General features: G+C 34.4%; 1 protein-coding gene across 12 annotated transcripts in view; it reads right to left on the bottom strand.

Moving 5' to 3' along the window:
* Positions 1-4,452: 4,452 nt before the first annotated feature.
* LOC111033991 (maternal protein pumilio) overlaps positions 4,453-20,457 on the bottom strand; it is a 100,660-nt gene continuing 84,655 nt past the window's right edge. For 4 of the 12 annotated variants that reach the window (XM_022314984.1, XM_022314991.1, XM_022314993.1 and 1 more), the window contains 11 exons: positions 13,484-13,787; positions 11,846-12,142; positions 10,123-10,227; positions 7,321-7,461; positions 7,058-7,225; positions 6,776-6,959; positions 6,143-6,392; positions 5,815-6,042; positions 5,563-5,725; positions 5,264-5,432; positions 4,453-5,190 (listed from right to left, as the gene is read on the bottom strand). In XM_022314984.1, coding sequence (XP_022170676.1) covers positions 4,941-5,190; positions 5,264-5,432; positions 5,563-5,725; positions 5,815-6,042; positions 6,143-6,392; positions 6,776-6,959; positions 7,058-7,225; positions 7,321-7,461; positions 10,123-10,227; positions 11,846-12,142; positions 13,484-13,787 — 2,259 coding nt within the window. In that variant the 3' untranslated portion in view covers positions 4,453-4,940. The remainder of the gene's footprint in view (positions 5,191-5,263; positions 5,433-5,562; positions 5,726-5,814; positions 6,043-6,142; positions 6,393-6,775; positions 6,960-7,057; positions 7,226-7,320; positions 7,462-10,122; positions 10,228-11,845; positions 12,143-13,483; positions 13,788-20,457) is intronic. The other 8 variants (XM_022314986.1, XM_022314985.1, XM_022314988.1 and 5 more) reach the window with 7 other exon arrangements.

Below are 20,457 nucleotides of genomic sequence, written 5' to 3'. Positions count from 1 at the left end.
ACTTTAATTATTACCAACCACTAAATTGACGGTCTCGGCGTTTAAATGATGATTGCCAGGCTAGGCATACGTAACATCATAATAAATAATGTTCCGATAAAAACAGTATAGGTAAATAGGAAAAATTGCTTATCTAGCTACACAGTCGAATTGGACACTATTCGGCTCATTTGAGACCGATGCCGATGATGCGTAACGGTAACTACTAACTATTATACTACAGTAAATTTAAGACGTATGATAACAATTGTTATATAATTTACCACAAGTGAGTGTGACGCAAACATTATTCAGTCCAATAATTCTTACAAGGTGACACGGTGTCGTAAAAAAGTCTGCAAGTTATACGTTACCGGTTTGACAGTAATTAAATATATTTTCTCAATTAATGACCATCACCCTTCACCTTAGAATACTTAATTACTTAACTACCTACTTGATGATGTGCTTAAGACCATGACTAGATGCTTGTGCATAGTCGCATGTGATGTACATATCCGGCTTACACAAACGAGCAAATTTGATCAAATCAGAACTCATTTTGCATATTGTGTTGTTACAGTAAATTGTCCTGTTTAATCAAATTTAAAAGTAAGAATATTGTCCGTGTTAAGTAATTTTTTTTATATATACCTTCACAGGTTGTTTAATTTTAAAGTGAGTGCTGTGTATTATAAAAACATATTATGCAGAATAATACAACTTAAAAATTCTCAGAATTCTCTTTGAAATCAAACTAACAAAGACAAAAGAAAACAGATAATATTGTATATAATAGGTCAATTTAATGCAATACCTATTAAAAAAATGTATTCTGCTAAACGGAAACTTGCCCTGCTGAACGTCTGGTTTGTATGACGAACACATGACGATTCGATGCAACTAGGAGTAGACAGGTCAGTGTGGGTTGTAATATAGTGTAATGATTGTAATGTGAAGCACGTTGCGCCGGTTTACCATGCCAATTACATATTAGTATTGCTACAAATTTTTTTTTTTTATTAAAGCTTCAAGTAAACACTAATATAGCTCAACAATCATAATAAAAAGTATATTTAAAATTAATTAAGGAACATAGATATCAAATAATAAAGCCAGCATCCAAAATAAAATTAATAATACTTTTAATAGTGAAGATGCTATAGTATTGAGAATGGAGTGGAGATTAAAGAGAGAGTTAAAAGATCTAAGATAATTAATTAAGATTAGTCATTCGGATATCAGAGCTGGGCAATCAAATAATACATGAGATAGATCGCAGACACTCATTGAGATTAAGTGTACAAAAAGGAGAATCGTTTAAACCAAGTTTGAACGAATGACTAGGTAATTGCTACAAATTAATTATGCAAAATACATTATTTACAGCTTACTGTGCAACATAGTTTCCTTAGCACCAAGGTTAATTTAGGAACGAGGTAGATAATTAATTCAATTTTGACATTTTTTTTAAATGTCCATCTTACAAATATTCATATAATGTTCGTTTATTATACCAACATAAAAAGATAACTATGTTTCCGTTCTCAGTTATTAACTAGAAGACAGATAATTTGAAATAGTCATATGAAATTAGAGACATTACCAACAGTGAAGAAATAAAAAACAATTTTTTTTTTTTAATTATATTTTTATATACCTTTACATAGTACATTATTACACAAATGCTAAACATTACATCAATTACATCAAATTACACAGAGAACTATAATTTATATAATATTACTAATATATATATATTTTTTTATTTATATAATATAACAAATATTATAATTTTTTTAGGGTTTTTTTTGTCGTGCACATAGCATCAAAATTTTAACTTCAAATAAACACGATAACTACAAATTCAAATGTTACACTATACCAATACACAAAAAAAAATGTTTTTAAGTTTGAATATACAGGCGTTATAATATATATGTATATATGTATATAGTAGTAATAAATACTAAGAATATTATTTTAATTAATAAGTTTTTATTACATTAATCAAATACCACTACGATATTTCCTTAGTAAATCGAATAGGGTCTATAAAATAATAATGTTTACATTTAAAACCACAGCACAGTTTTAAAGCTGTTTTGAATTTCTTAAAAAAAAAAATAATAATAATAATAATAATAATTGTTTACACATAGTGAAAGAAATTCATACACTGATCGTCATTAAAAATAACAAAAAAAAAAAAAATACTAACAAAATGTCAATTAGAATAAAAAACCTAATAAAAATTAATAACTTTTTAACATTATTTTCATATATTTATAAATATTATATAATGGAAATAATAATGAACAATTTTACTTACACTGTCGAAAATATTAATAAACCTTTACACATCAGTCTTGCTATGAAATATATAACTTTTTTACGTTTTCTTTACACTGCCAATATTTAATTGTTAGTAGTTAACCCCATACAAATTTACGTAGGAATAATAAATTAAAATACAGATAGACAAAGTTAAAATTCTAACCGTCGTTAAGTCATAGATAAAGTAAACAGGCTGTGTTTTTTCATTTTATTTATATACGTGTATTCTACTTAAAACTTTAAAATAAGTTTATGTCATAAATCATTTATACTGAACATAATATGTTTACCATGCATAAATTGCATGTTAAAATGTCTACAATAATCTAGCTATTATTTTATTAGTAATACACATATATTTTTTTTTAAATGATAATAATAGACAAAAAATTATAATTAAAAATAAACCTAAAAATATAAATCAAAATATATTTATATAATATTATCATATTAGTACTAAACTAATGTAAATAGATTACGAGGGGATTAAAGGAGATGTCCGAAATATTTTTCATTTATATATATTATTATTATTATTATATTTAATATTATTTATTATAACAGCTATTTCAAATATTATTATAAGAAACATTACAAGTCTAATTTTAAAGGGGAAAAAATCAGTATCTATGCTTTATCGATGAATTAGTTACTTAAGAATTTGATGCGAGACATTTGTTTTATAATCATATACTAAGTGCGTCTCGAGAAAAAACTATCTGATCAATCTATCAACGAGTATGATGGGTCGGGATGGCATTTCACACATAAATACAGCTCCATTTATTAAAAATAAAATATTAATGAGGTGTTTATGGTTCTAATAATTAAAGGTTGCGCGTAATGTACTCGAAGAAATACAAATATAAATTGCAGAAGTGGTTAAATTTTTAAAAATATAATATTAACATACATAAAAATGTGTAATTTAATAATTCTGAATGCAAAAATTGTAAAATCCGTTATTAATGGAATTTATATTTTAAATAATGATTGCGTATAATTAAATGAGTATAAATAAAAATGCAAATGTATAAAACTGCGATATCTTTTAAAAATGGAAAGTTACAAGACAAAGGCTACAGTCAACAGTTTTATTTTGATGAATTTGCGATAAGCGCTGAAATAAATAATAATTTATTGCTGGTAAATAACATTTTACTGGTTACCTATATTTGTTGGAGCAAAATTTACAATTTTAAGTTCATAGATGGGTACAGGTCCATTATATTAGAAAAAAAAAGTTTAATTACACAATATACTAAAAATTAGCAGTCTTAATTTTTTTTTATTTTTTAGATGTTTTATACATATTATAACCAAAACATAAAAATATATTATTTTAAAATGTTTCATTTTTCTAGCCCGTTATAGGAGCTTTATAGTGTTATTTGTGTTTGTTTTAAATGTTTAATACATAAATTGGAAAGAAAAGAATTTTTTTTATAATTTATCACTTGAGAAAAAAGATTATGTTCACATTTCTTCATTATGTACATATTATCAGGAACATTGTAGTCTAACTTATGCGTCTATGAGAAACACGTTTCGAGTTTTATAAAATTATATAAAATTATTAGTTATTACGAATGACAGGATAATTTTTGTATATATATATATAAAACATAAATTTATATACACATATTTATCACCAATTTTTTTTCAGTACGGATAGAATAATAATAATAAAAATAAAAAATAATTGTGTACCCAAAACTGGTAGGATTTAGCTTACAGATTTTTCATATACAACATAAACATAATGGCTTTCACAGATTTAAAAATATGCAATTTTATACATTTATATATATAAATATATATAATAATAATAATAAAAAAAAAAAACAAGCATGTAGCGATTAAATGTGTACATTATATAATTTCTTTATACAGCGTATATATAAATAAAAATTACAGGAATGAATTACTTTCGATTAATAGGTATATATGCATATTTATATAGAGAAAGAAACTTGATTTTATATTACAGAAAAACAAACAAAACTTCACTATCAAAATCTAATTTAAACCCTGTTTAAAAATTAAATGAAATACTATATAAAAAAAAATTATACAAAATATTATACACAATCATTTGATAAGTTAAAAAAAAATTTATTTAATAAGATGACCCGATTTTTTTTTGTACACTATAATATAATTGGAAGCAAAATATACACGAACGCTGTATAAGAAATTTGCTAAGGTCACAAAAATGGGGTGCTAATTGTTTTTAATATACATACCTTGTAAACGTCACCATATTAGAACTTGTTAAAAAAAAAATTGTCGTATTTGCCATATTGTATTCAAAGTGTAATTAATATTAAGATATATTAAAGCCCCACACTAATAAGCTAATTAGTAATTATTTATTTTTTTTTTGTTTCTAACAAATAATAATAAAAATAAAAAAAAAATCCAAATCCATGTATTGCTAACTAAATTTGGATACTAATCTTTTTAACGCACAAAAATTAAGTTAAACCCACTAACTTTGAATAATAATAATATAGTAATTTAAAAAATAAAAGAAAAAAATTAGAACTTAATTTGGATTCAAAATACTAATTAAGGGATACAATGATAAAAAAAAAAGATTGTAGTAGAAAATATAGAATTGTTTAAAGCACTCCGTTTGTTGGTGGTCCAATAGGTCCCAATTCAGATACAGGCACTGACTGTTGGTTACTCTTCATGAAGTATTTTTCCAATTTCGAAATAATATGCTTGCCGTATGTGTACTTGCGCAGTGATGCAAAATGGGGACGGATTTTGTGCATAAGCACCTTACGTTGAGAAGATTCGCATACATCTAACATTTTTTGCACTACATAATTGGCGTATTGATCTTTCATCATTACATGTAAAGCGCTAGATGATGAGAAAAAACACAATTTAATAATAACATAAATAGAATGTATCCACAATTTATATAACTACTCACTTGTCGTTGAAACCGCAAACTTCTTCAATAAGCATAGATCGTTCACTACGTGTAGCGTGAGTTACACATTTCTCCACAACGTTCGATGCAAACTTATGCTGGGACAGTGTCAACACCTTTCCGCGGACAGAGCATATTAATTTAGATTTGTCCTCTTGTTTACCGTGTTCTGTGAAATGAAATTACAATTGAATAATTTAATACATGACCCTAAGAAAGTGCACCCAGAAGAGCAGTTATATATTAATATAAATTGTACTCTTTAAAAGAGAATGAGATGATATTTAACACAAACGTACCTAGTACATGTTGAATTACATAGTTTCCATACTGGTCCTGTATCAATTGTTCAACGTGTGCGTGCATTTCGTCAAGTATTGGTGCTGTCTGTTCAGATGTACAATGTTCGAGTATACGCTGAATTACTCTGCATCCGTATGGGTGTGTAGATAATGTTAAAACCTAGATAAATCAAATGTAGTTAGCATCAGTAGAGTTTGTATTTTTCTTCCAATTCCTAATATTGATTTTTTCAATTTAAAATCACTTACTTGTCCTTGGAAAGCATTGATGATGAATTGCAGGGCGTGTGGATCAACGCACTCGATGCATTTTTGGACTACGTGATTACCATTTTGGTCTTTAACGCATTTCAGGACATGGCCGTCAAGCTCGCGCACAATTTCCACTTGTTGTTCTCCACCCACGCTCTCCAACGCCTTCTGGATAACCCTACAGCCGTACATTTGCAATGCCAACGGCAATACATGTCCACGTACCTATTTAACACACGGTACAACAAGTCGATGTCACATTAGAACGTTTAAATATTCAAACCATTTGGAGATAATAAAATATACAGCGACAACAACGACATACCTTCTGCGCCAATGTAGATTTCTGTTCGGGCGTGCCGAACTCGAAGAACTTTTGAATGACATAGTTGCCAAACACATCGGTCATCAAGCTGTAAGCGGCAGCCAATATCTCTGAGAACACCAACTGCTTCTCGGGCGTGGAAGCCCTCTCCAATTTCTGTTGTATGAATCTAGAGCCGTGTTGGTCTTGGGAAAACTCGACAATATGGTTGGTGAGGTCTCGTAGTTGAAGACTAGGGTAACGATTGTTCCTGCCACAGTGCAGGAGAATTCGATTGATTACGATTGACTGATCAGATGCATGTTACCCCACCAATTGGGAGATGAGCCACAAACTTAAGCGAATAACTAAGACAAGCCCGACCTTTTCTCTCAATCTTGCAGTGATAAATATTTAATCCAGTATTAATATGATTTTGTGTCACCGATGTTTTAAATAACATATTATAAAATCATGGCCAAAAGGTATTAAGGGATAATTAATCTAGTAATCGGTTTCATTGATTAAAAATCTTTTCGACTAAGTTAAATACAACTCAAATTACTCACACCTGTCTTCTCCTCCCACCCTATTCAGTGAGCTCATCCCCCAAATGGTAGTAGACTAGACGTTGTTCCTAAGAAGGTAACCTACCTAAAGTCTTCCAGGAGCCTGCTCCGGCCGGACGGTTTTGAGTCCAACGTTATGGAAGAACCGCCCAACGAAGATGCGCTGCCACGGACACCACCCATTTTGTTGAATAAGGAATTCGTATTGTTCGGATTTGCCGCCGTGCTAAACATGGCCCCGTTGGCGGCTAAACCACCCATAGCGTAATCTAATGGTCACAAAAAAAAAAAACAAAATTCCAATTAATATCGACGTAATATCATATGACGATGTCATCAACGTTATTTTTTATAAACATGTACATACCACTGGCTCTAAACTTGGACATGGCTTCAGCGCCAGGTGCAGCGTTCATCAGGCCTCTGTTGGCGTTATTGGCCGAATTCATGAGGCCCATCTGTAAATTGGACGCGGAGCCCATAGCAGGTGGAGGGGTTAGAGATCCCGAGGCGAGACCCAAAGGGCTCTGGGACGCTGTATAGGCAGAAGAAAAAATTTGTATAAGTCACACGACGATTGACGCGGATGGATGAAGAGGAAGAACAAAATCAAATATTATCGGTACGTACCCAGCGTGTTGTACTGCGGCCACTTATGGCGGGCGTAATCCATGGACGGTGAAAAAGCGGAGGTGTTACGGTCAAAGGAATCGCGTCTGCCTGCATTTCCGGAGCCCAGACCAAGACTGACGTTGACATCGTGTACGCCTGCTGTCGAAAACACACGCGGGTAAAAAAACCAGCCCCGTAAGTATTGTTGCTTTCAGAATACACATACTTATATAGTTATATATTTGTAGGTAGGTAGTATAAATGCGACGATAAAACATAACAATTAGCCGCAAAAGCAGTGGTGTCATTTACACTGCAGTTTTAATTGTCGGGTAAACGTATTGTTCGCGTAACTCATACGCGGCTAATCTACTGTTTAAACCGAAACAATAACTAGACGTCTATTATATTATAAAATACAATATTATAAATTTAAAAAACAAAAAAAAAAGGTTAAAAAAACTGTTAACGTTGTTTTTATTATCCGAGCGTATGTAATGAGAATTAATATAATAAAATACGCCTATACAGGGTGGGCGCACCGTGGTATTTTTACTCGTGTTAGTCGTACATAATATTATTAGATATTACTTTGGGGCTGTCCGGGAAAATGCTATTACAACGCCCACAGTGTATAGGTATGTACATAATAATAACAATAATAATAATATTAAAGCTGCGAATCTAAATCCACGGGAACCGAACAACAATATTGTGCGTAAAGCATATCATGTTTTTACGTTAAAATTTATGATCCCACTACTCAGGTTTAATTTAATCGACCCCTAAAACTTTAAGACGGGATGATAATAGTAATAAATTTTACCAGTGGTATAGTAGTTGCAAGTGCGTTTTCTTCACCCGCACGCCAAGGCGCGGGGGTGGTTTAACAAGCACATCCATCTTGATCGTGTTGTCACTATACTTCCGTTTTAATTAACCCGTCGGCCGAAGATTTAAATGGGCACGTGCACGTTACACGGCAGAAACGGTTATTCTGCTAATTATGTATATACACCGAGCTACAAATAATACGACCACCGACGGGTATACTTAGCAACAAATCTATCAGTCCGCGAACACGAGATAATAATACGGTGGTGGGTCGTCAAAGGTAATAATAATGCGTAGGGTATATTCAAAAGAAAAAAAAAACGCAACACAGAAACGATACGACGGAGAACGAGTGCATAATATATAGGCACGGCTGCAAGTTAAACAGTGTGTACAGAGTCGAGGTCGAGACGTGGATGGAAAAAAATGCCGTGGCGTTGACCCCGTAAAAGCACGAAAAATAATACGCGGCTATGGAGAACACCTCCTCCGTGGAAATCCACACTACAAACGGAAAACGGAGAGAGACTGCAGCCAACTGGATGGGAGGAGGCTACAGTAGAGAGCAGGAAAACTCGACAGTTCTCTCTGGCCGTGGGGTAGCAGTTCACACAACGGTGTGCGGGCTATGCCAGCAGTTTGGTCAGTATTTTATCACGTATAGAATATAAAGGCCTAACGGAATTATTTGGTAGATACTTATAAATGTATGTTGAATATAGGTAGCATTGTGTTTTCAGACGACAAATTGTTTACAAATCCTATGCATAGTAATTAATATACATTGGCGATATTGTCAACGGGATTTGATCGTGCCGAATTTTTTTTTAAAAACGTGATACAGAATAAATACAGTAAATTATAAGCTATAAATTATAATACTAGGTATAGGTAATAGCACAGCTAGCAAACGTATAATAATATATTATAAGCACGTATATACACTGCAGTGTGCGAATCCGTCATGTTAACAGGTGAAATGAAAAATGTTATAAGAGCGAATAGTAAGTGTGTAGCCGTTCAACGCACACGCTATACACGTGTAGTAACTATACCCATCCGTGTACATATTATTTAATATAATTATAACATATAGGTGCCATGTTATACAAAACAAAATGTCATATTAAAAAAAAACCTACTCGTGTGAGAAATCGTGTCACTCAAATATGTATAATCGGGTATTAATATTAAAACGATAACGGGTGGGCGGAGGGGAAACAACGACGTGTGAAAACCTGCACTCGAGTCCCTTTATTTTACCGGCGTTGACGGCAGGGTATAATAGTATAGTAGTTATAGTAGTAATGGGGGGCGGGGGTCGTGGGGGTGGTTAGCGTGTAAGAGTGTGGGGCGGTTTTAAGTGCGGCATGGTATATTATTATTAAACGCAAAAGTGCGTACAACATAAACGTGTTTACAAGAGTAGTAGGTAGGTACTCGCAGATCGCGTGAAGGCGTTTGCAGGATCCTTCGGGAGATCCTTTGGTGTGTGTATATATATATATTTTGTACAAAGTCGAGCTGCGGCGGCGGCACATAATATTATTATTATTATTATTATTATTAATATTATGCAAAAGCGTGCAAAACAAAAAACAAAAAAAAAATTAAAACAAAAACCACATATTATTATAACAAACTGCGCGTATATATTATAAAAGGCGTCGCTAAGAGAAAAACGTAAAATATTAATCCACACGAAACCTATACACGCTGTGGCTGCTGTTGCACGCTATATATACGAGATTATTATAATACCACACGTTTATTGTTGTTAGGTATATTATTATCATTAGTCGTTTTACAAAACGTTTGAGGCGGGCTGCGGAATTTCGCAAAAGGCGTACTATATATACTTAATATATATAAACGTATAAAATATGTACAATGCGACATGCAACAACAACAACAACAACAACAACAACATCAACAACATCAACAACAACGACGACGACGACGAAGGCGACGAAGGCGAAAACGTACCTGCGCTGACCCCCAGCGACGAAAGGCTGGATGTCAGTGAGGTCAAGTTGGTCGAATAGTTGTTGGCTGCCGAACCGACCGCCTGCTGAGGCTGTGGTTGGAGTCCTGTCAAAAAACACCCCGAGATGAAACACCAATAACAAGAAAATGGCGGCGACGGCCGGAGGCATATTATAAAGTCGGCTCGGTCGCGTCGGAGTAGGCGTTGATGACGGCGGGCGTATATATAATATACGACGACATAATATTATATTTTATTTAACGTCGTACGCCGCGGCGGGGCTAGCAAACGACATAATGTACCAGCGTTTGTTATAAATATTATATTATTATCCACATAAACGTGCCCACTGAAAATTCATTAGCCTCTGTGTTCCATATATACGCACGCACCACACGCACTGCCAACATTACTATGTACATAAAATACACGCACAAGTATATATATATTATGAACGCGCGAGCACTATACGTCGCTTTAATACGGTCGTCATACACCCCGACAACCCCCCCCCCCCCACCATGCATTTGGGTAGTAATTTAAACGCCCCGCCGCTCTACCGTCGATATCAGTAGTTGTCACGACGAATGAACATAATATAATATACATATTATACACACACGCTCGCTATGACGACGCGTCGAAACAATACCGTTATTAGTTATTACTATATTATATATTGTGTCTCGTCAGCGTATATATTATTAAAATATAATAACCACTGTTCGCGCGCGACAGTTTTATATTATATTATTAGTTATTATTATATACGTAGAAGACACACGACCGCCGTCAAAAGCGCGCGGGGGAGTGGCGGGGGATGCGTCTTTCTTTCCGTCGCACACGATAATTAAAAACATTTCGGGCGGTTAACATACGCTAATGAAAATAATACTTTCGCTTTGCATATTGCACACACGCACACACTCACACACACACACACTCAACGTATACTTAATATTTATACAATAGTGAACATATGTATAATATGTCGTAGGCGTGCGCACTCTTGGTTCCGGAGGAGCACATTAAAAATTAGGGGCCACAACAATACATTTTGAAAGAAATATTAGGTTTAGGTAATTTGTTTACGATTTTAACTGAGCAAAATTGACCGAAAACTTTATTTAAATACAAATAAGTGCATGTAACCTACAGATTGACTAAGTTATGTGGAAAGCAATATAAAACGTAACTTTGTATAAATAATTGCTTTAACATACAATTTTAGGAGAAATTTACTCAAAATTTCGGTGAACCACTCCGACACAGTCTGTCCCTTTTTGATGGAAAAATAATGTTTTTGTTGTTTCGGATCATTTGTAACTTTCGTGAGCTTCGATCTATCATTAGTTTTGAACTTTCGATATAGTGTTTTATATATTTGAAGAACTCATTTTGAGTAAAGCTTCAAAAACTCGTTATAATACTCTTGACGTTATAAAATTATGTACATACACAGAATACCACAAACGAAAAAAATGTCGAAAACTGACCAATCCCCCCATCCATTGGGGTCTTTAATAATAATAATAATCGTGGCCTCGGGCGAAGAGTCCGGGGGTGCTCCGCCCCCCCCCCCGTGCGCACGCCTATGTACAATGCATTATATTGTACGACGTAATAATTATAAAACAATACTGCGTCGACGCTATAGTAAGTAGTAGTAGTGCCTAGTAGTAGTATTACAATAATTATATGATTTTGGACGATATAGCGTACCTTGTTGGGCGTTGACGATGACCGACGCCGGTGATACGAGCCGGAGCTGACCGCCGTTGCGGGTCATCACCAGCGATCCGTTTTGGTCGTAGAAAGCCGGTATGACCTGGTACTGGGTGCCGTCACCCTGCGACGGACTCATCGGCCTGCGCTGTTGCTGGGCCGTGTTGTTGCCGTTGGCCGCGGCGCCGGGCTGACCGGCCGCGCCAGCCGGTTGTATGATGCTGCCCGCCGGATACATGCCCCACGGCACGCCGTAGTATTGCGGCACCACTGTCGGACCTGAGCCCATAAAGCCTTTATTGTGACAACACACACACACACACACGCACGCACACAATAGTAATAAAACGTTCAATGCAGTACAATAATATATTTTAATAGAATATGGGAACAATATAATATAATATGTTGATAAAAAAAGGTGGGCGTATATAACGCAATTATATAGCAGCATACGACGTGGGATGTAGGCGGGGGGAGATGGGAGAGCAGAGGCCTTGTTCTAACAGAAAATACAGAGCCGGAATGTTGACCACCAGAAAATAATGTGCAAAATTTCCAGCTGATTTACATATTTTTTATAATACATGTAATACGTACGAATGTTAAGTTCGAATAATCTTATCTACAGAAAAATAATAAATATCATAATATCATGTAGGTTTATATTTATTTGCTTAGTTAATTATAGTATCGAACATTCTACTATTGGCGTGCAATAGAGAAACAACACTTGATGAACAAGGCCAATCAGGATAATAGACATTACATAGGTTCGACAAACCGACTGTGTAATTTGGATAAGAGGTAGAAGGTATACTATAGAGAGGACGTTAGACATTGTGATGAAATTTGTAATTTAATCAGTACGTTGTATACATAATATAATACTCAGCACTTACGTATATTATCCAGACCCTATCGATTGATAATTTACCCGACTATATTTGCAAGGTATTCACATTTTTATATTCAAAAATATAAAATGTTGTTAAAGAAACATAAACAAAATAAATTAAAAATTTCCAGTGAAATAAAAATTTAAAAATCAATTTAGTTTTGAAAGAAAAAATACACACAAATACCATGGAATAAAAACAAGTAATGAAAAGTAACTAGGTATAAAATTGACATTGTTATTATATTGTGTTAGCATATATAATACTTGTATTTTTATTAAAAAGTGTCAGTCGGAAAGGAAATAATTGTGTGTCCATCAAAATCGAATTCAAATATTTTCGAATTAGCGGGATTTTTAAATTACATAAAATAATAATTCAGAACAAAATCAACCAATGCACTTACAACAATATTTGTTGACACTTTCAATATGATTTAGGTATTGATAGGGCTGAATATTAATGTATTTCTCATTAATTAAATTAAACATAGCGTTCATCTTTATAATATATTTTAGTTGACACTACAGCAGAATTATTGTAGTCCAGTAAATCCTCAATAGATGCGGTATAATGGACGTTAGGTGTAAGATCCTTTTTAATATGCCTCACAAATATTACAGATGACGATATGCCGGTATATTATAATATATTATACAAATACTACGAGTGATGTGTAATAATAGGAATACGTCGACGACAACTACTATAATATAGCTCGTCGTGGTACACTTACCGGCGATCATGTAAGGTTCTTGCGGGTTGATGATGTACGGCGTCGTGGCCGCCGTACCTGGCGGCGCGAACGAGGCCGCGGCCGCGGCAGCGGCGACCGGCGTTGCAGCCGGTGCCGATGCAGCCGCCGCCATTCCAGCGGCCGCCGCGGCCAGCTGTTGCTGCTGTTGCAGGTGAAATTGTTGCTGCTGCTGTTGCTGGATGAGCTGCAGTTGTTGGGATGCTAACGCGGCCGCTGCGGCCGGGTTTGCTGCCGCAGCGGCGGCCGCTGCTGCCTGCTGAGCTTGATGGTTACGGAACAGCTGCTAAACAAAATCGGTAAAACGAATGAGTAACCCGTCAACGATATCATTGTTCAGTGCAAAGTATGTAAATACATTTTTATAATTGTGTATCGATCGGCAGATTTTTAGTGTTTTGTTTCGCCGTGCCGAGGGGGCAAGGTTAGGTTATGTGCCGGGGGCCACAAAAATATACACTTATTATTTTGTGGTCATTATGACAACTAGCGCATAGTGTAGTGTTATTCGACACAATTTTCACAAGAAATAATAACATAACAATGGGCCCACTGCCCACCCGCATATACATTATTAATAAATCGTTATATTTAAAGAGCCGATATTGTGTTTCTTTCATTACTTATTAATAGGCTTACAGCAAAGGTTTTTTGAAAATTATAATAATTTAAATATTTTTACATCATTTTCAGCGCGACACGTGGTGGAAGATATCATGTTTTTCAATGTACGAATGAATAATGAAAAACTTAGAGCGGAAAATCCTAGACAGTGAAACCTGGAACGATAACACTTATAGCTTTCCGTACACCAAGATATCCTATAGTAATTCTGGGGAGACAATAGAGCACAATCATATCAGTGGAACACTGGTGCCTATATAGGCAAATTACAATATGTCATATGATACTATATTCTCGGAACGTCGTTGTCGATAGACAATAGGTAATTATTATAGAAAGCGATATGACAAAGCGACTGATAAGTGTATAATAGGTGTAGGTACATTAATACGACAACAAACTGCACCATACACGGCCTTCGGTCGAAAGCTTATTACCACCACACCACTAGGTTTGTACATAATGCGCATGTCGATCCGCAGATATTATAATCAAATTTTTTTCATGTCTAGTCAACTTCCATTAATGTTATCGATGGGATATTAATTTATTTTCCACTTGTTTTCAGAACGGTCAAAAGTGAAATTGACATTCTCATTTTACGAGTTACGAACAAAATATAATATTTCATGGACGAATACGTTTTCATGTAATATACGACGGCACGTGGTGTATCCACCATCCTCGCCGTTAAGTTATTTTGGTCGAGTACTAAAATGTCAAAAACAATACAATATTTATGTTTTTCACATAACGCAACAACTGAACTTGTGGATAAATGAAACGTATGAATATATTATTATTGTGAAAGTACAGAAAATGTAGTTTTTGTTTTATTTAACTTAGTACCGCTAAGTATATATCATGTATTGTATACAATGCGCATGAACAATATAATATGAGTATATAAAGTTTTAATAATTAAAGGGTCTGTTTTTTTTCTTTGTGAACTTGCAGTAACCGCAATTCGTACCAAATAGGGATTTTATTAAAAAAAAAAAAAACACAAATAAACATTTAAAGTTATTTTTTTGCTACGTTATTTGTACTCGAGTTTAATAATAACACAACAATACATGCATGTAGCTGCTACTGTATATAGGAAGAGGTGAAGGTATAATAGCATTTTAGGGGGTTTTAACATACGGATAAAGATTGCAGGCGTGTAAATACACGTTGAATCGATATGAATATTTTTGTGTAATATAATCATATTTTTTTACAGCCGGTTGCAGATTTCAGAACGGAGTAAAAATGGTAATATTTTTACCCTACATATGCGCGGATGCACATACACAGAACTATAAACAGTTCATGAACCATTCGTTTAAAACGCGATTGCGATACCTATACGCGAAATAACGCGAACAATAAAATAAATATATATGTAATATGTGTAGATACGTGAAAAATACAGGGCGGAAAAGAAAATATTATTGCAAAAACGCACGAGTTTCAACTATATTTTGACAAGCGTCCTAAGTACATGCGCCGGCGTAATAGCAGAAGGGAAGAAGAGCGCAGGGCGTTATGCATTATTGTAATATTACAAAATGGGTAAGTTACTGTATACTAAAAGTAACACGACTAAAGGAAAAATAATAAAACCATAGTTCTTTATTTCGCCCCGCACATGTGTCACGCGGAGAAAGGACTACGACGAAAGGAAAAAGTGTTGTATTTCGGGGTAAATTCGATTTGAAGGTTCTAAAACGTTCGATAAACAATATCTTCTATAGAAATACCGAACGAATAAATACGCCGAACGTAGCTGTCAACACGTCCTCTTTCGTTCATTCCTGTGAGTATTTTTCCCTCTCTCTCTCTCTTTACCGCTGATATATTATAATGTATAGATTAAATAATTTAAAGCTCTCGTAAATAATAATAATAATAATATGTGCAGCCGTATTTCGCCCGAGGTAAAATGCAATTATTCACCGTTGTACGGACGACGCTATAACCACCACAGATTTCGTTTAAATTCCAAACGCGCGTCTATGCATATATTGTTTCGTTTAAAAAGCTTTATGTTTTTTTCACCCCGTTGTTAGCCACCGAGGAGAACGCGCGAGCAGAAAAGCTCGGTTTACCATTTTAAAGCGGTGTTCTCAAAAGCGAACAAATGAGAGGAGCGTAAGGAGGAAAAATATACGATTTTCTATAGCCGCGTTTTCCACTGTTCGTCGACGTCACTGATCACGTGCGGGCGAACAAACGGCGATCTCGCGGAAACCGAGTAGACACGATGCCTCGCGAGTGAGGAGACGGGGGCCTGGGACGAAGTGTTAAATACCTGCAAAGTGGTTAACAGGAAATTTGACACGGGTATTAGCTACAGAATAGAGGCACTCTGTGCCGAAAAAAAGGAAAAGAAAGAGAGGAAGGGAAACGAAAAGAAAAAAAATACGTAGAACTATGTGCGCGGCGTGAGAACGGACGAGCGGGACCGACTACTACGACAATGACAGGCATTTTCACGGACGATATCGGAGGTATTTAGAAAAGCAATTTTGTGTTCCGCCACGCGTCGCACCGCGGGGAGTGGATATATACGGAATTTCGCGGGCGCGCCCTTAGCCCGGGAAAAAGCAATTGATCATTTTGCCGACTATATACCATATATATATATATATACCTACACACACTACTACGCCATATAATACTATATATATATATACATTATAAGAAGTAGGTACTACTACTACCACCACCACTGCTACTGCAGATACTATATAATACTTCTACTCGTATTATACGACGATCGCATATCTCTATAAATATAATATATATATTATACACACGCCGCCGATCCCTCCGGGGAATACTATATATATATATATATAAATATAACATCATGTACGAGACGATAATAATACGAGGTTGGCAATTATTATTATTATTTATAGATAATTATATATATATATATATTACAAGGTACAGGGACTATACACTATGCGACAACTACCCACGGTATTTTGATCGAATGCAATTTTTTTTCCACAAGCAAGAAGCCGGGATCGGCCCACTCACTGTGCGCGGGCGTGAGCTGTTTGTCATCAAAATTTCATACACCTGCATCAACGGTCGCCGCTCAAGTCCACGATAACATGTGGCGATGTATAATGTATAATAATATAATATATATGTATAAGACGACGACGGTGAGAGACTTTAGGGTTGATTGGCCGTACATTTTTAACCCCAAACATATTGCACGGTCGTTAGGATGAAATACAACGGTTCGTTTGTTCATTTAAAATGTATTATTATCTACAATACCATTTGCTGTACCTGGAAATTTTCACATAGACCCAATTTGCAGCAAGTGCTCGTAAAATTTTTACGCAGACGTGCACCCAAGTTTAGACCACAACTAAGACACTTTATTGTTCTAATAAGGCAAGGCACGTGTCTTACAAACGCAGGTATACAAGTAAGTGTACAGTGTACACCATAGCAAATTCGAGTTCAGCAGAACCAATTTTCTTGGGTGAATCGACTTAATATTATCAAACTTAAAGGTATACAAGAAAATCATCTTTGTGTTGGTAGATTGGTTTGTTTTTTTTCAATTTTCTATGGTATAATGAGTGTTTTTAAATTGTAATATTCCACATAAAATTTAGTATACTTTCAAAACTTTGTGACGAGAAATGAGCGTTTGAAAACACATGTTTTTCGGTTGTTTCAGAAAAAGAGCATATAGTAATATTTAATCATCACTTCATGAAAAGAGAAGTTTTGGAAATTTTATTCACCCAACACTTATCTGAGCGAGTACCACAGGTCCACAGCAACATTAACTTTACCTCGTCGCACAAGTTTGTTTTTGTGCGAGGTGCATAGTGATCAAAAGAATAAGTTAAGTCTTTATGTGTATAACTTTTAAAATTATTTCTTAAATAAAATGTCTTCTATTTTTCGGCACAGAGCTTTATAAATAGAATTCAAAATTATTGTATTATGGGCGAAAAATGAATATATTCAGCAACATGGTAAGTTTTTTTTATTGACGATGCCGCATTTTATAAACTTTGCGTAATCTAACTTAATCTTATATATACATAATCTTTTGGCTACAATTTACAAATACATAAACAATGAACACAATTTTTGTTAAAAACATATTTATAAATAAACCGACGAAAACAATCTATTATGGTTAAGACCGTATTGTCACGATGTCAATAAGTTTTGAAATTAATATACCTAGTATTGTAAAATGACAAACGTTTTTAAAACTACTGTGAAGTACCTTCTAACAGTTGTAATTAAATTCATGATGGGTCATTTTAACTTGTTACAAACTTAGAATAGGTAGTAAAACTGGAGGAGTTAAAACTTTTACAATGTAAGGTATAGATTATAAGTACTACGTTAATCGTTCATTGTAATATATCAATTACTTGATAATATTGAACTCATTCAAGATTAAAAATTATAAATGTTTGAACAGTTTTAATATATAAATAAACATACCTATTAGTTAGCTAGTTTGTATTTATTTCATACGTATATTTAATTTTTGGCAAACAGAAGCAAATGATCGACACTTAACAACAATAAAATGGTCATACCTAATAAGTATATGATAACTTATTATCTCCCGGATAAGTATTATATAGTTTTTTAAGATATTGTTTATTAAATTTTTAGGAAAACATTTCAATATTTTAATGACGTTCTGACATAACTGTGAAATATTCCTAAATTAAATATTTGTAAGCCGGACAACAACAGCAAAAAACGTTATTTTGAATAGGTAATTATAAGTAATTTAAGGGCCATACTATGGGGATGGTGTAAGAAAAAATGACAAAAATGCGAGTTAAAATCTAATAAATATACATAAATACTCTGCAACAAGAATAAAGAGTAAAATGAAGTTCGCTAATATTAGACTTTTATGCGGTGAAACGTCTGAAGAAATTATCGGAATTTCAATCGAAAAAAGATTAGTTGCTTTTGAAAATAAAAATTTGAATACTTTTTAAGCGTCCAATACATAAAGAAAAGAGATATTAAAATAGGTTTTATGTAAATATACACAGACATATATATACGGTAAGTATTTGACGTATTCATGAATATTAAAAAAATACATTCAAAACTGTCGAACTAAAAAGGGTTGTGGGTCGATAAAAATGAAATAAAATAAAAATACGACCTTCGAGTTTGTGTGTAGATTGTAGACGCGCGCTTCGCGTCGTGACAAAAACAAGGCCGAAAATAGCGAAAATAAGACGTTATTGTGATCGAAGTACACATTTTGGAAGATGACCGGCGTAGACGTTTACAACAGTAATTAACTCTGGACCGAAATCACTGCCCCACGGCGACACTCGAAGGATGTGAAGGGGTTCAACGCCGAATTTAATATATATACGTATACGAATGTTATTGATTCGAAAATCCACCACCCTCCGATGCCGCACTTATATTATACACCGTCCATCATCACTAATGCCGTACAACAAATACGAGTACCTATATGCTACTACGACAAAAACAAATACCGATCAGTCTGCGCAATATAGTATATATCATATACTATAATAATAATAATAATAATCATTATTACGCACGCTGCACCGATATGACGACGATGACAATGAGGAGTGGGGTGAGACGGTAGTGCAGAGGGCAAAGGGAAATTAATTCGACGTGAAACTTTACGCGAATATAGGAGGGCTGCAGGAAGAGTCTGGGAATTAATTGATTAATTAACGGTTGTGAGTGTGTGCGTACATTACACGACGAGACACGACCGATACACCATCATTATTATTGTAATAGAATATAGGTACATAATATCATTATTATACTAACATAATCACGACGGCGGAGTTAAAAAATAAAAAATATGTTGATTCGTGAGCGTAAATGAGAAATAAAATAAAAAACAACGCAATATCGAAGAAAAAATGGACAGGACCATTTACGGAAAACCGATTTGTAAGAGACCAAAGGGGAAGCAAAACGTCCGTCGACGGATAAAAACGGCGGGACGACAACGGCCGGTGAAAAAAAACCAGACCAGAACGAAAAATTTACATAATATTCCAAACAACTAGTGCATCAGCGGATGGCTCGCCTACGCGTTTCGGATCGGCCGAAAAAGGTTAATAGACGTCGACGAGTGCTTGCGGCCCCGTCGTTAACAGATCCGACTAGTATGACTATGTGTGTTGGTATTTATTTGTTTTGGTATTTAATTTTATTTGACTATACTCAGGTGCGATGTTCCGAATCGTCGGGGATGTAAACACGGTTCGTTAACCCCACGATTCGTCTTTGTGTCCGACAGATGCGACGCGCAGATAATATAT

Source organism: Myzus persicae, unplaced genomic scaffold (genome assembly GCF_001856785.1).
Source record: "Myzus persicae strain clone G006 unplaced genomic scaffold, MPER_G0061.0, whole genome shotgun sequence".
Taxonomy (NCBI): domain Eukaryota; kingdom Metazoa; phylum Arthropoda; class Insecta; order Hemiptera; family Aphididae; genus Myzus; species Myzus persicae.
Note: the sequence above shows the minus strand (reverse complement) of the source record. Positions and strands in the feature narration are given on the sequence as shown.